The sequence below is a fragment of the Fukomys damarensis genome, unplaced genomic scaffold (assembly GCF_012274545.1).
Source record: "Fukomys damarensis isolate Sample0158 unplaced genomic scaffold, DMR_v1.0_HiC HiC_scaffold_19, whole genome shotgun sequence".
Classification (NCBI taxonomy): domain Eukaryota; kingdom Metazoa; phylum Chordata; class Mammalia; order Rodentia; family Bathyergidae; genus Fukomys; species Fukomys damarensis.
In genome coordinates, this window is record NW_022900931.1 from 9,369,106 (window position 1) to 9,383,742 (window position 14,637).

At 54.5% G+C, this 14,637-nt stretch overlaps 3 protein-coding genes across 5 annotated transcripts in view; all 3 read right to left on the reverse strand.

The window, feature by feature from the left end:
* Nucleotides 1-1,945, reverse strand: part of Galr3 (galanin receptor 3) — a 3,600-nt gene extending 1,655 nt beyond the window's left edge. The window contains exons 1-3 of one of the 3 annotated variants that reach the window (XM_033766232.1): nt 1,708-1,945; nt 1,052-1,163; nt 37-870 (exon numbers count right to left, since the gene is read on the reverse strand). In XM_033766232.1, coding sequence (XP_033622123.1) covers nt 283-870; nt 1,052-1,135 — 672 coding nt within the window. In that variant the 5' untranslated portion in view covers nt 1,136-1,163; nt 1,708-1,945 and the 3' untranslated portion in view covers nt 37-282. Of the gene's footprint in view, nt 1-36; nt 871-1,051; nt 1,314-1,707 lie in introns of those variants that run through there. The other 2 variants (XM_033766231.1, XM_033766233.1) reach the window with 2 other exon arrangements.
* Nucleotides 1,946-5,381: 3,436 nt separating this feature from the next.
* Gcat (glycine C-acetyltransferase) lies at nt 5,382-12,261 on the reverse strand. The gene is made up of 9 exons (XM_010613237.3): nt 12,025-12,261; nt 9,970-10,100; nt 8,168-8,269; nt 7,624-7,770; nt 7,007-7,161; nt 6,835-6,917; nt 6,499-6,670; nt 6,081-6,202; nt 5,382-5,704 (listed from the first exon to the last, which is right to left on the reverse strand). The coding sequence occupies exons 1-9, from the start codon at nt 12,218-12,220 to the stop codon at nt 5,553-5,555; spliced, it is 1,260 nt and encodes a 419-aa protein (XP_010611539.1). The 5' UTR covers nt 12,221-12,261; the 3' UTR covers nt 5,382-5,552.
* Nucleotides 12,262-13,549: 1,288 nt separating this feature from the next.
* On the reverse strand, nt 13,550-14,631 carry LOC104854637 (histone H1.0). The gene has a single exon (XM_010613246.2). It carries the CDS (start codon nt 14,435-14,437, stop codon nt 13,853-13,855), a length of 585 nt encoding a protein of 194 aa, XP_010611548.1. The 5' UTR covers nt 14,438-14,631; the 3' UTR covers nt 13,550-13,852.
* Nucleotides 14,632-14,637: the final 6 nt, after the last annotated feature.

Sequence of the window (14,637 nt, forward strand, 5' to 3'; positions counted from 1 at the left end):
GGGACCTTGATCTCGTCTGTGGGGGTGGTCGTGAGGCTTCGGGGCACTGGCAAGGGCTGAATGGCTGTTAGATGTTGTTCACCAACATTTTTCCAATGGGAGCCAAGCAGCGAGGCTCAGAGGCAGGCGACTCGCCCCGGTCATGAGCTGGGGAGTGAGCCTGGGTCGGACACCGTTTCTAGCCATGGAAGTAGATGTGGGCACAGCCTGGACCAGGTGAGGGCCGTCATAAAATATCTGATCAATGGGTTATGGGGTTTTTTTTGTTTTGTTTTTTTGCGTTCATTTTATACTTACCGAGCACCTACTGTGTGCCAGGTGGTGTGGTGACTGGGACACAGAGGTGCCCTCTGGAATCTGATAGTGGGCAGGATGGCCCCTGTATGCATGTCCGATGGAGCCCAGGGGCCCAGGGAGCTTTCCTTCCCTGCCTCCCACCTGCCCTTCTAAGGGATGCGTCCAGCTCTTCCCTCCCCAGCTGGGCCCAGCACACCTGTCCACCGAGACAGCAGCCAGTGTGAAGCTGCTGGCGTACATGGTGAGGTAGATGAGCAGGTGCACGGCTTTGCAGACAAGGGCCCCGAAGAGCCAGGCGTCCAGCGTGTAGATGGCAGCCTGGAAGGGCACGCAGCACAGGATGAAGCAGAGGTCGGCCACTGCCAGGTTGAGGATGAACAGATCTGTGGTGCTGCCCGGCTCCTGCCACGCGCTTGGGCCAGGCTGAAGCAGCACCGCCAACACCAGTCCATTGCCCACTGTGCCCAGCAGAAAGATGAGGGCAAAGACCACAGGCACTGCCACGGCCCCCACATTTCCTGGGTTGTCCAGCGAAATGTTCTGGGCATCAGCCATCTCCCCATCAGCTGGCACCTGGGGAAGGGAAGAGAAATCCTCAGACAGGAGTTCTGGCTCCAGTCACTTTGCCCAGGGCCCAGCTTCCCATCCTGGTTTGGTCATGTGTGCTGGGCTGGAAGCTCTTGGGGAAAGGGAAGTTGAAGGGAAGGGAGAACGAAGTCAAAAGTCACCGCAGAGACCCACTGCTGAGACTCACTGCGAGACCCCCTGCACATCGCATTTGCATGTTGGGGTGGCTGGGTGCACTTCCTGTTTTCCGAGGAAACTTAGCCCCGGTCATGGATAGACATCTTCAGCTGATGAGGTAGCTGGGAACACAGGCAGGATGAAGACATGGCAGGTAGGGTAGGGGCTGTGGCAACACCAGAAGACGCTAGGACCTTACAAGCTGCAGCCTCAGTAAGACATGGGTGACATTCCCGAGTCACCAGAGTTCAGTTTAGTGGCATCCCCACAATGGCCAAGCTGGGAACACCAGATAGTTCACTGCCCTGCTTTTGTACATGAGGAAAATTGAGGCCCAGGGAGGGGACAAGGGTGACTAATAGTACACCTTGGGTGACAGATCAGGGGCTGCTGCCATCCTGCTATCCTCACTCTATGCTAACAGGAGGTGCCTCTGGCAACCTGTGCGTGCCCATGCACCCCTGTGCCCATTCTCACCTTACTCAGCCCGTGTCTCCCACCACCTGTGGATTCCCTCACTTGCCTGGGAATAGGGCTGGGGAACAGGGATAGGGAGCAGGGAGGCAGGGAGGAGGGAAGGCAAGCAGTGTCTGCCCCCACCCAACATCCAACACCCAGCACTCAGCACCCAGCAGGCCCCCAAAGCCCATGCCGAGCACCACCCACCTCAGTCCTGGGCTCCGATCTGCTCCCTGGTCTGGGTGGAACTGCCAGGCTGAGGTGCCTCCTGGTCCGGCGACTGCCCCTTGATGCTACCCTGCAGGTGGAATCTGCCTCCTACTTCTCCCTCTTCACCTCTAAGGCCTCTCTTCTCCTCTTCCCCTGTCTGCTGGGCACCACCTCTGGAGTAGCCACTGGCCACCTCCTTAGTGCATGGTTTCCCCCTGGTGGCATGCTCTTCTGCTGGACTCTTCTCTGCGTCGCTGCTGCCTCACGCTCTCCTTTTCGGGAGTTACCATTGATCTGCTCTCAGACTGGCTTTGTGGTTAACCCCCGAGCGCCCAGTGCCCAGCCCATTCCTGTCACTCCCACCTCTCTGTGGCCCTGCCGATGACTCCACCTGTCCCCTTCCCCTCCTACTCCAAGTAGGGATTCAGTCTGAATTTAGAAGGAATTCCTAGGCTTACATGGAGTTTCCTGGACAGGGAAGCCAAGATCTGAGTCCCCTTTCTACAGACTTCAGGTAGGTTGCTGTTGTGATTTGTTTAGATGTCCCCCAAAGCCTCATGTAGATGAGGTGGGACTTTCTTTTTCAGAGGTGGTTCAATCTGGAATGTGTGATGCTGGGGTTAAGGATGTGTGATTATTATTATTATTTATTATTATTATTACCAGGGATCAAACTCAGGTCCTTGCGCTTGCAAGGCAGGCGGCAGAATCACTGAGCTAAATCCCCAGCTCAGGGATGTGTGATTATTAAACCACTACATGTGACTGATTAGTTTGGCACAGCCCTAATCCTGGTAGTCTGAATAAGAAAGATACTGTTAAAACTCTTGTTACCTTTGTTGCCTTGTGTGTGCTTTTTCTTTTTGGTACCCGAGATGGGACTTGGGGCCTTGTGCTTATGAGGCAGGCAGCAGCACCAGAGCTAACTCCTTGGCCCTTGTGTATACCATGTTGTTTCTCCTCTGCCACGCTTGCTTGCCATACCAGCCTCAGCCAGCTACTTGAGCCCTGCAGCCTCTATGAACTGCGAGCCAGTAAACCCCAACCCTTTTAACTTTGGGTGTTAGGTATTTTGTCTCAGCCAAGAGAAAAGAGTAACACAGTTGCCTTTCCCTGGGTCCTGTGAACCCCAAGCGTTCATCTCCTTTTATAGCTCGTTCTGAAGGGTTAATCCATCCAGAAACCTGATGGTTTATGAACCTGTCTTAGTCTCACCTTAACCTCAGAGAAACGGAGCGAGTGAAGGTTCTAGAGCTGGAATATGATCTGCACGTTTTATTTTCTAAGAAATTTATCATGGCCTAGGGCAAAAAGAATGGACCAAGGCGGCCAGAGATTTGATGAGTGACCTATCAGGAGTCTCTTGCCCAGGCAAATGACCAGGAGGTTAACAGCTCGGGTGAGTGGCTGTGTGACTGTCATGGGGTTCTGGCCGGAGCCCTTGGAGCAGTGGCACACAGGCAAAGGCTTTCAGAATGTGGGCTGGGACCAGGGGAGCATGGTGCAGGGACCTAGCCGCCAGGAGGCTGTTGTACCCTAGACAGGTAATGAGGACAGAAAGCAGTCTGGTGAGTTAGGAAGGGAGAGTTTTCTAGAAGCAGGGGGTGGAGGGCCATCCAGAGGAGGTCTGAGAGGGGCGCTGGCAGAGCTGAGAGCTGCATCTGAGGCCCAAGACTCGGGGGGAAACTCTTCAGGACCAATTCCTCCAGTCTGAGCTGGGCACCAGAGCTGGCTGTTTCTCTGCAGGCCTGTCACCCAGCCCAGATACAGAGAAGCCCATATTTTTGGAAGCAGAGACTTGATGAATAGAAGCATTAGAGAGTTGTTTTGTTTGGTACCGGGGATTGAACTGGAGACCTTGTACTTGTGAAGCAGGTGGCAGAACCACTGAGCTAAATCCCAGCCCGAAAAGAAGCTATTAGAAAGCAGACATGGATTGTCCAAACCTGAATGCAAAACCATTAGAATTGCTCTATCTCATGATCCCTGAACAGGGGACTTGTGGGACTCTAGACCTGGTGTGGTGAGGTCAATCATGGCTATTGCACTCTAGACCCCCAGAAGCCCGGATACATGTGTACATATGCCTGAACCCCAGGATCACCCACATCAGCACCCTGAAAACCCAGATTCAGGACAGAGTCTCTATACCTCTCCCCTGATCTCAAGGCCTCTCCCCGCAATGGACTCAGGCTGATCCTGGGCAGAGAGCTCCAGAAGGCAGTGCAAGGCCAAGCTAGCGTGATACTGCAGGCAAGGATGCCAAGGAGGTGACTGAGCATGCCACTGCTGGGGCAGCGTCATGGTGCACACTCCAGAATGTCTCTGCTCTTTTCTCCTGAGATGGCTCCTGCTATTGTTGCTGGCAGCCAGCCTTGAAACTGGTGCCCATTACAGAGAAACAGGAGCAGTTCCCAGAGCTTTTGGCTCCACTGAACATAGACTGCAGCTAATGCAAAGCAAGTGCTCTGGCCCTGTGCACCTCTGACAACCACAAGCCCACGCCGAGCTGAGACCCGTGCATCTGCCCAGAGCAGCTGCTGCGCCTGCTTGATGCTTTCTGACTCCTTCTGGATGGCAGAGGATTCACATGTTGGTGGACCCCGGCCAGGCTGCTGGGCATGTTGAGCCTGGAGTTGACCGGGAGAGTGACAGCCGCTTGTGGCTCAGGAGCTCTTTGAGCTGGGGGCAGGGGCAGAATGCCAGCAGTGGCCAGTGCCCCATTTTTGTTTTGGCCACTGAGCATGACCTCCACCCAGCACAGACCATGTACAGTAGATGAAGCTGCTGGTGGAGTCCTGGCCACCACCGGGCCTGTACACCCCCCGTGGCAGGTGCTCAACCTGGCCTGGCAACAGGTACCCTGTGGTGGCAGCTGCAACTGCAGCCACAGCTACACTCCCTGGGTTGCACCTCTTCTGGACTCCAACTTTGGGCTCCTCCGGACCACAGGCCAACACACCTTGAAGCACCTGCAGGACGGCTCGCCCAGACCATCCATCCCAATGCTGGCAGAGTGGCTGCCTGAGATGGGCCCAGTTTCTGTCCTTCACGAAGAAGGGCCTTGCCATCCTGCTCCACTGCAAGCAAACCATGAGCTTTCCAAGGCCACACCACTCAGAGGCCAGGCCGGAGTTGCGGCGGTGATTCAGAACACACACCCACCGCCACCCTCACATTCTCAAGGCTGAGCAACGGAAACCCTCCTCCTCCTCCTCCTGAAGCACCCGTAGGACCATGGGCAGCGACTGTGGGAAGGAGGGTGGAACCTCCAATAGCGGAGCAGCCACCCTTGCGAGAGACAAGGGTTGACTGGGCCTTGGCAAGAGCAAGTCAGCCCTTCAGCCTTGCCGGCAAGCGGGGCACACCCCACGGTCCCGCCTCCCGGGGGGCGGGGCTGCGCAACACCACGGGCCAGCCCTGAGGGGCGGGGCAGGTGGCTTCAGGAGCTGAGCTCGCTGCGCCCCCCGGCGGCCCATCAGACCGCAGAACTTGGAATGAGGGAAATAGAAGGGCCTACACCTCGATGTTTGTCTCTCTGTAACAGAAGGAGAAGGGGACACGGACACGGACACGGACACGGACACGGACACACACACACATACACTCGCGATGAGGTCTGTAGTCCTCAAGCACGAGTCTGCTGAGGCAGAATAAAGCAGACCAAAGAGTCCAGCCAGTCTGCAATATTTTTTCACTTATGGCCAGTAGCACAGTGTCCTTGCAAGCCCCAGCCTAGGACTCTGAATTAGGAGTCAGTCTCTTGGCCTGATCAGCACCCCTCTCTCGCCTCCCACCCCGGGGCACTGGGGGCTCCTTGGCTCTGCTGTCCACACCAGAGCTCAGGGCAGTGCTCCGTGCAGCTGCCCCACCTCTACAAAAGCCTCCACGCAGCGGTCAATGTCTTCGTTGCTGTGCACTGCTGAGATCTGCACCCGGATTCGGGCCTTGCCCTTGGGGACCACTGGGTAGCTGAATCCGATGACGAAGATGCCTGGAAGGCAGACAGCAAAGGTACACCAGAGCTAGACATAATTCGGGGGCGTGGCACACACGGACTACTTTCCTGAGGCCCACAGAGGGAAGGATGTGGGTAAGAGGGAATAGGACCATCTACTAGGTTCCCCCTTCGCTCTTAGGATCCCCACCAGTCCTTTTACTCCAGCTTCCTTACCTACTTATTTGAGACGGGGTCTCACTATGTTGTTCAGGCTGGCCTTGAACCCACTATGGAGCCCTGTCTCCCCTTAAACTCATGGCGATCCTCCTGCTTCAGCCTCCCCAGTGCTGGGATTACTGGCATGCACCATGCCTAGCTTATTTTTAAATTTTGGGGGCCTTAAGCATGCTAAGCAAGCGCAGCCTCTTACCTCTCTTTAACATGTCATCTGCCATGACAGAGGCCAGACGGGCATCACCTAGCATCACAGGGCAGATGGGGTGATTGCCTCCTGAGATGGTGAAGCCAGCAGCCTCCATCTTAGTGCGGAACCTGGGGACACAGCTGAGTGTCAGAGGTAGCTGTCACATGGCCCAGGATCCCTGCCCAGGACAGCAAGAAGCAGCAGTAAGGAAGGAAAGACGGACCCCGAGAGGCAGATGGAAACCAGGCAGGGGGAGGCAGAAGCCAGAGGTGGAAAAGGATGAGCAAGAGGGGGACATGGGAGGCAGGAGGAAGAGGCGGAGACAGGAAGCTGTAGGTCAAGCCAGCAGGTGTGGAACTATCCATGACCTAGGCAGGCCAGCAGCACAGCCCCCAGCCTGCCCAGTCCCTGCTTGAAGCCACACCTCTGGGTCTTGGCCGCCATGGACTGGACTATGGCGCTGCTCCCCATGAGCAGATCCAGGGCCTTGGAGGCACAGCCCACAACAGCAGGGGGCAGGCTGTTGGAGAAGAGGTAGGGCCGGGCGCGCTGCCGCAGCAGGGACACCAGTGGTGCAGGCCCTGTTGTGTAGCCCCCTGTGAGTAAGGAAAGGGGTGGTCAGAAAGGAGATCAGAGCCCTCCTGAGAGTACAGTCCATAGGGGCTTCTTCTCTGCAGACCCACATCTGCCCTGCCTGTCCTGCCACCCCTCTGCAGCCCTGCCCGAAGCTAAGGGAACTGGGGCACAACCCTGTGGGCACCTGATGCTCCACCCAGTGCCTTCCCCAGAGTGGAATTGATGATGGCGACCTGGTCCATCACGCCCAGTAGCTCATCTGTGCCCCTGCAAAGGAAGCAGCCACTGATGCCACTGGCCTCATTTCCCTGAGCCTTGGAAGGCCCACCCATGTCTCAGGGGCAATGTGCTCCCACCGTCCTGTGGGCCCCAGGAAGCCAGTGGCATGGCATTCGTCCACAAAGACCAGGGCACCATATTGAGAGGCAAGGCGGCAGATCTCTTGCAGGGGTGCGATGTCCCCATCCATGGAGAAGGCCCCGTCAGTGGTCACCAGGCGCAATCGATGCTTCTGCAGTAAAGAGGAGCAGGTGGCAGGTGGTGTGGTCATGACTTGGACCACATCACATGTTCCCTGTGCTGCGTGGGACCCTGAGAGGTGGCACAGAGGCACGACCACCTGGGGTGGCATCATCCTCTCCCCAACCGGGGCTCTCCGAGGTTTACCATCTCTTCCAGGGCAGATGGGAGCCACACTCAGCCCTGGACAATGAGAGGCATCTCAGGCCTCCCCTCCTATGCCAGGCCCTAGTCACACACCACACCCCCAACTTTGTCCAGGGCCTGAACCCCAAAGGCATTTGCTACTCTCAGGCAGCAGCTGCAATGAAATAAAGTCTTGGGGTCAGAGGACTTGGGTTCTACTTTTGGTCTGAGTGAGGGCAGAGCCTCTCCAAGCCTCATTTCCTCACCAGGGGAGGCTGAGGGGAACCCAGCACTCACCCCTAAGCACAGATCCTAAGCCTTGCCTCACCTGGGCCTCCTGCAGCTTGGCTTCTAGGTCGGCCATGTCCAGGTGGCGGTAACGGTACTTGTGGGCCTTGCAAAGCCGGATGCCGTCAATGATGGAAGCATGGTTCAATTCATCTGAGAGGACCGCGTCCTCAGGGGTCAGCAGCGCCTGGAGGAAGCAACCTCAGTACAGTGGTCACCCAGTTACGTTCCGGTTCACCTTCTCCCATGAGTCCCTTGAGTCACGATTTCACCGGCAGCCAGGACATCCCTCAGGGCACGGAGGCGTCTTTCACTGTATCTGGGTCGCCAGGGCCCGGCTCCAGTGAGGGCAGGTGAGGTGTGGGCAGGACCAGGCCCCGTTGCCCCAGCCTCCTAGCTGGCACAGGTGATCCCCAAGTGATCTGGAGGGGGACTCCTTGAAAGCCCGTCTTCCACCTGGAACACTAACCTGGCCCACCTGGCCTCCAGAAGGAAGGGCACTAGAGCCACTTGGCATGGCACCGGAATCCTGGACTTCCAAGCCATCCACAGCCACACCAACTCCCGCTCATAGTTCCACATACCTCAAAGAGGCCGGCGTTGGCATCAAAACAACTGGGGTAGAGGATGGCATCCTCCCGCTGGTGGAAGCGGGCAATCTTGGCTTCCAGACTCTTGTGGATGCTCTACAGAAAGTACACGACAGGAGGTGTTAATGCCCAGAGGGTCACGTGGAACAAGTCCTAGAGGACGGAGGCCGAGAGGGCCACAGAGAGACCCCACCTGAAGTCCCACAGCCTCGCCCTCATCCTTCCTGCCATACCATCCATCGCCACAGAGCCAGCAGGAAGGCGGTCCATGGCTCCATTGATGGGTGGGGGACTTGCTAGGTTTGCCTTCCTGGACAGATCTTGGTTTTCTAATGAACATTTGTCCAGTGGTAGAATTATGGGTGCTGATGGCAAGATATGTCTTCCTAATACCAGACTGGTTTTTGGGTTGCTTTATGGCAAAGAAGAGGATTATGTAAACTCTGCACTCATTTTGGGCTCTTTTCGTTTTTTTTTCTTTTTTTCTTCTCTTTTCTTTGGAGACAGCCCAGTCATTTGGGTCTTTACTGCTTAGATTCAAAAGTTGTTTCATCTGGCCGAGGGTTTTTTGGGAAGTACCTGCATGGGAGATAGGAGCTCTGCCTCTGACACTCATTTCAGCCTCACTTTTCAGGACAAGTCATGATAACTACCAGAAGTTAGGAGAAGGGGCTCTTGAGCCAGGCTACCTGGGTTCAAATCCCACCATGATGCACTGTGCTTTTAGACAAGTCATTAACCTCTCTGGGCCTTGGGGCCCTCATGTCAATAACATGGGTAGAGCAGGAGGATTCATGAGTACATATAGGAAATACTATAGAAATTTCATGTTTACGTTTGCTTTGAAACCTTGACAAAATAAACAATAGCCACATTTATTGTTTCTGTGCATCAGGTACTGTTTAATGCATTTAAATGTACTAACTTCTTTTTTCTCTTGTGGTATTGGGAATAAATATAGGGCCTTTGCACTGAGCTGCATCCACAGATCTTTTTTTTATTATTTTGAGACATTAAGTTGCTTAGTTGCCCAGTCTGGGCTTGAACTTGTGATCCCTCTGTTCAATCCCCCTGGGATTACAGGAATGTACCACCATGTCCAGTGTACTCTTTAATTTGTAACAATCCTACTCTATACTATTGTCCCCACCTTACCAATGAAAGGTTTAGAGAGGAGACAGTGGCCCATGGTGACTGAGCCAATAAATAGCAGCACTGGAAACCAAGGCCAGGCAGAATAGCTCCAGAACCCTCAAGCTCAAAACCTGCCTTCTATTCTTTTCCCTCAGCAGGATAGGTGACAGGTATGTCTTCCTGCAGCCGGGGAAACAGATACTTACAGTGGATGCTCAGAAAGGTAAAGTTTCTTAGGCCAGCATGGTGACACATACTTGTAATCCCAGAACTCTGGAGACTAAGGCACGAGGATTGCAAGTTTGAGCCTAGCCTGGGCAATGTAATGATTTTAGTGAGATCTTGTCTCAAAAAATTAAAAAACAGCTGGGGCTGGAGTTCAGTGTGAAGGCCCTGAGTTCAATTCCTAATGTCACAAGACAAAATAAATAAATGAAAGAAAATGAAAGAAAGAAAGAGGAAGGAAGGATGGAAGGTAGGCAAAATTTCTTGTCCAAGGCGTCTGAGCAAAACAGGCACCTAGGCTCTCCACTCAGCAGCTCTGGGGTTAACAGTGGGCCTCGAGCCTGAGCCCTGGGATTTGCTGAGCAGGCTAAGCCAGCCCAGCTGACCGTGGGAAGCAGACAGCTGGGGTCAGCACCCACTCAACCCCCACTGTGTACCTGGGTCCCACAGATGAAGCGGACAGAGCTAAGGCCGGCTCCAAACTCCTGCAGAGCCTGCAGGCCTGCCTGGATCACCTCAGGATGGCTGCTCAGGCCCAGGTAGTTGTTGGCACAGAAGTTAAGGATTCCTGAGATGGAAAAAGGAGACAGACACAGCAGCTCAGACAGGGCAAGGAAGGGCCTGGAAGGGAAGTGGTCTAGAGAGGAACTGAACCTGGAAAACACAACAGCCCCAGACGATACAGCCTGGGACCTATGCCATGTTCGGGGCCACCAGGAGCTTCTGAATGTGACAGCCACAGGAGAGGCAGGGTGAGGAAAGGAGTCTCTACAGCATTGCAACTTGAAGGATGCAATTTACTTATTTATTTTTTGTACTGGGGATCAAACTCGGGTCCTTGTGCTTGCCAGGCAGGCAGCAGAACCACTGAGCTAAATCTCCCACTAGGCTTAAACTCTTGAGCCCCCATGTTTGGCCTCTCAAGTACTGGAATCTCAGGCGTGCTCCGAGAAGCTTAAACTTTAGCTTTGAATCACATTCTAGGGGGTTGGGGATTTAACTCAGTCTTTCCGCCGCCCAAATCCACTACCGAATCACATTCTAGCCAAGAAGGAACCTACTACAACTTCCTCGAAAGCTTCTCCTGTTCCTGAAGACCATCACCAACCCCTCATCTCAGCCTCAGTTTCCTCGAGGGTGAGAGAAGAGGGCTGGGTCGGCTGCCTGCTGCAGTCCTCCAACGTTTACTTTGCTGCCTGGACAGAATCATAGCCCAGAGGGGCTGCCCCTGAGACCTCAGTCTGGAGTCAGAAAGCCATCAGTGAACACAGCTGACCTGAAGAGGAAAACAGGCCCAAGGAGAGGAAGGTTCACAACCTGGGAAAGGCAAAGTCAGCTTGAGAACTTGGGCCTCCTAATTGCCCATCTTTTGATTATACAAGTAACGCTGATTTCCTTTGGGCCTCTACTTATATATGACAGCTGTTTGGTTCTCTGAGGCCTTTGCCCAAAAGCACTGGATCAGAGACAGGTGTTCAGTCTCTGACAAGTGAGGATGATCATCAGGAGTTAGGGGCATGGACCTGTTCCACGCCTCCCACAGCAGGACAGTGATTTCCCGAGATCTCCATTTTACAAATGAATACATCCACACCAAGGATTCCATGCCTATTTGGGAGTCTGCTGTGAACACCCACCTGGGGCTAGGCACCAAATAGGACAGCAGTGCTCACTGGCTAGAATGAAAAGAGGGACACCTGCTGTGGCCAATGTGTCTGTCACTTTTGCAAAAGTCCTCCAACCTAAGTTTGATCTCTTAAAGACGTTGGCCCTAAGTTGGCCTCTGGCCAGTTAGCTGACCTTTTGGCTCATTGGACAGCTTGGCTAGCTGGGGAGATTTGGGCAAAACACTTCACATCTCAGGGTTTCAGCTTCTCTGGCTGTAAATGAGATTAGTCCCTCCTACTTTTAGAGGTTAGCAGTAGTCCACGTGCAGCAATTAGTACAGGCTTTCACAAAGCAGCTGCTCAAAAAATTCGGGTGTTTAGCCAGGTGTGCTGTGAATGCCTGTGATCCCAGCAGCACTTGAGTGAGGCTAGAAGATTCGAGGCCACCCTGAGCTACATAGTGAGACCCTATATCAAAAAACCAAACCAGGGCAGGGTATTTAGCTCAGTGGTGCCGCCGCCTGCCTTGTAAACTCAAGGACCTGAGTCCCATCCCCGACACCAAAAAATAGACAAAAGAAATGCGGTTTTTTTTTTTGCCGCTGCCTTCCTAGCTCCCTTTCTCGAAGTGGCAATGGAGGAGGCAGCTGGAAGTCTCTTTTTCGGTCCAGCCTTGCCCTCTGCGCCAAAAAGGCGCTCGTGGGTAAATCACTTCCCTCCTTCGAAACGGGTTGGACCAGATTTAGTCGGCGTGGGGAGGCCACCAGGAGCTACTGTGAAAAGTACGGCCTCAGCCCGCACCCCTTGGACTTCTGTTCTAGCGTAAACCCCGGAGGGCCTTTGGATCACCAGCCAGGTCCCACCACTCCCAGGAGGGGGAGTTACCTCCGGAGACGCCGTCCACGTGGATGCGCGGCCCCTGACGGGACGTAATGACCCTTTCACTCTTCCAGGTGCCAGCCCCGCGGATCCCTTCCAGCTCCCCCTCGAGGATGCTGCGCAATTGGGCCAGCGCCGACTGTGACCGACCACCGCGGGGGGTCCGGGCGAACGCCGCGCGCCAGACGCCTACAGCCCACATCCCAGCACCTCATCGGAGCGCGCCTGGCGCGCAGCGGACAACCAGTCACGTGGCTGGGGGTCGGGCCCCAGCAGCCAATCGCAGGCCGAGGGGGAATCTCCTGAAAGGGGCGGGGCCTGACGGTATAGGTGGAGGACGATTGTGTTTTAAGTGGAGACGGAGAGGTCCGTACAGGGGAAGCTGAGGAGGCGGAACTAGTCGCGTCAGGTCCCAGCCCACTCCGTTCCCATCCCCCTGCCCACACACCCACATCTTGGAAGAAAAGAGGGTGCCCTGTGGCCCCTGAAGGCGGGAGCCTAGAAGCGGACAGAGGCATCTTTCAGTTCGAAGGTTTCTGTTCACCTCTCGGACAGCCCCCCACTTCTCAGGTGCAAACTCGTCCCCTCAGCCCACCCGATCTTAATTCTCCTCTAGTCTTAAAAAGAGAAAAATACACTGCTCGTTTTTTTTCCTTTCCGGGTTTTATTTTAAAATTTTAAAATTACAACGACAGCAAATTTCTCCCGGCACAAGTAACACTTGTTTAAAAAAGGCGGCGGGGGGGGGGAAGGGGCGCAAGTGCGCGATTTTCCTATTAAAAATAAGAGAAAGACAACTGTACAGGTTTTTTCTCCCAGCTCCCGATGTGAAACCTAAGTATGCAAATATCCAAATACACACACATGCACATAGATCTAGTTTCTATAACTATGTAGCAAATTCCAAATCAACTGCAGTATGTCTTACCGTCCACTTCCTGCCCCTCCCCCTCCCCCTCTACAACTACTTTAAAAAGACTCAAAAGTAAAAAGAGGTCGGAGGTTTTTAAGTAGCTGGTGGTGGGGCTGGAGCCCTACCAGACCAAGCAAAGCCACGTCTTGTAGAGGAACAAAATAGCAAGAGAAAAAAAAAGTCCTCCAAAGACACAATCCATCAAATTGTGTGGAAAAACCCAAGTTTCAATAGGGCACACTGAGGCACTTGGCTGACTCCCCACCCTTCCCCCCAAAGTTTCCGCTCCCATCAAGAAGAGACTTGAGCGAAGACACAGACAGCCCCCCTCCAAGGCTGGCTCCTGACGGGGAGAAGCTCGTTTCCCCAACCAGATGTCACTTGGTCCCCCCTCCTCTTCCCTAGGACAAAGGGGAGACCAGAGGATAGGCTAACCGAGGTGAGAAGGAACCGGCCTCGGACCTCTGCTGCTCACTACTGGGCGATGCCACCCCGCTCCTCGCCAAAGGTTCCGAAATTCTCAGAAGGGCGTCCAACTTGAAGAAAACCTTAAAGACACTCCTACAATTCCTGGGCTCCCCTCTCACCCAGTGAGAGCAAACGCAGCTGCTGAGCCTGTCCTCTCCTTCCCCACCTACCTTCATAGCAACCCCCCCACACAACCCGCCCAAACCCCGAAAGGTTAATAGCAAATCAACAAAAAATGTAAGTACATCCTCATCATTACAGAGATGAGATTTGTTGTTGTCCTTGCACAACCGGTGAAGGAAAAAGCAATCATTCCACAATTTCTGAGGAATCCAAAGTCTGTCTCTTATAAAGTCAGGATAAATGGAGCAAAAGGTTGGAGGGAATCAAGAAAGAAGGAAAAAGTATTTACAGAAAGTAAGAGAGGAGTGTCCGTAAAAAAGGGCTTCCTTGTCACTTCTTCTTGCTGGCCCTCCTGGCACTGGACTTGGCTTTGGGCTTCACTGGCTTGGCCTTCTTGGGCTTGGATGCTTTGACTGGCTTGGCCTTGACAACCTTGGGCTTTTTGGCTTTCTTGGGCGTGGCAGCCGGCTTCTTCTTGGCCTTCTTAACCGGGGTGGCTTTAGGTTTTTTGCTTGGTGCTTTGGAGGCAGCCTTCTTAGGCTTGGCTGCCTTCTTTGGCGTGGCCACCTTCTTGACCTCCTTCTTGGTCTTCTTGAAGGCCACTGCCCTCTTGGGCTCGTCGCTCTTGGCCAGCCGGAAGGACCCTGACGCACCCACCCCTTTGGTTTGCTTGAGGACACCGGTGGTCACCAGGCGCTTAATGGACAACTTGATCTGGGAGTCGGCGTTCTCACCCACCTTGTAGTGGCTCTTGATGTACTTCTGGATGGACTGACGTGAGGAGCCAGCACGGTTTTTCTCGGCTTGGATGGCAGCCACGATCATGTCTGAATACTTGGGGTGATCTATGGACTTCTTGGAGGCCTTGGCCCGCTTGGGCTTGGCCGCAGGGGCGGACGTGGTGTTCTCCGTCATGGTGGCCTGCCTGGTCCCGCTGCCGAAGGCGCCTGCCCAAGGGCCAGCCCTCGTCGGAGAGATCTGCTCTCAGGCCCCTGGCTACCAGGCCCGTCCGAACTCGGGCTGTCGGGGATGTGAGCGAGGAGGCGCTGCTTCTCTCCTCCCCAGCGCGGGTTGGGAGGGCTCGCTGGGCCGGCTCTGCGTGGCCCAGCCCCACC

Bases quoted from the DNA above. Each gene is read 5' to 3' on its own strand.
- Gcat (XM_010613237.3), bottom strand. From the start codon at position 12,220: ATGTGGGCTGTAGGCGTCTGGCGCGCGGCGTTCGCCCGGACCCCCCGC. The intron at 8,270-9,969 runs GTACACAGTGGG...TACTTTCTGTAG, and splicing joins GCTTCATCTGTGGGACCCAG to AGCATCCACAAGAGTCTGGA. The intron at 6,918-7,006 runs GTGGGAGCACAT...CTTCCTTTGCAG, and splicing joins TTCCTGGGGCCCACAGGACG to GGGCACAGATGAGCTACTGG.
- LOC104854637 (XM_010613246.2), bottom strand. From the start codon at position 14,437: ATGACGGAGAACACCACGTCCGCCCCTGCGGCCAAGCCCAAGCGGGCC.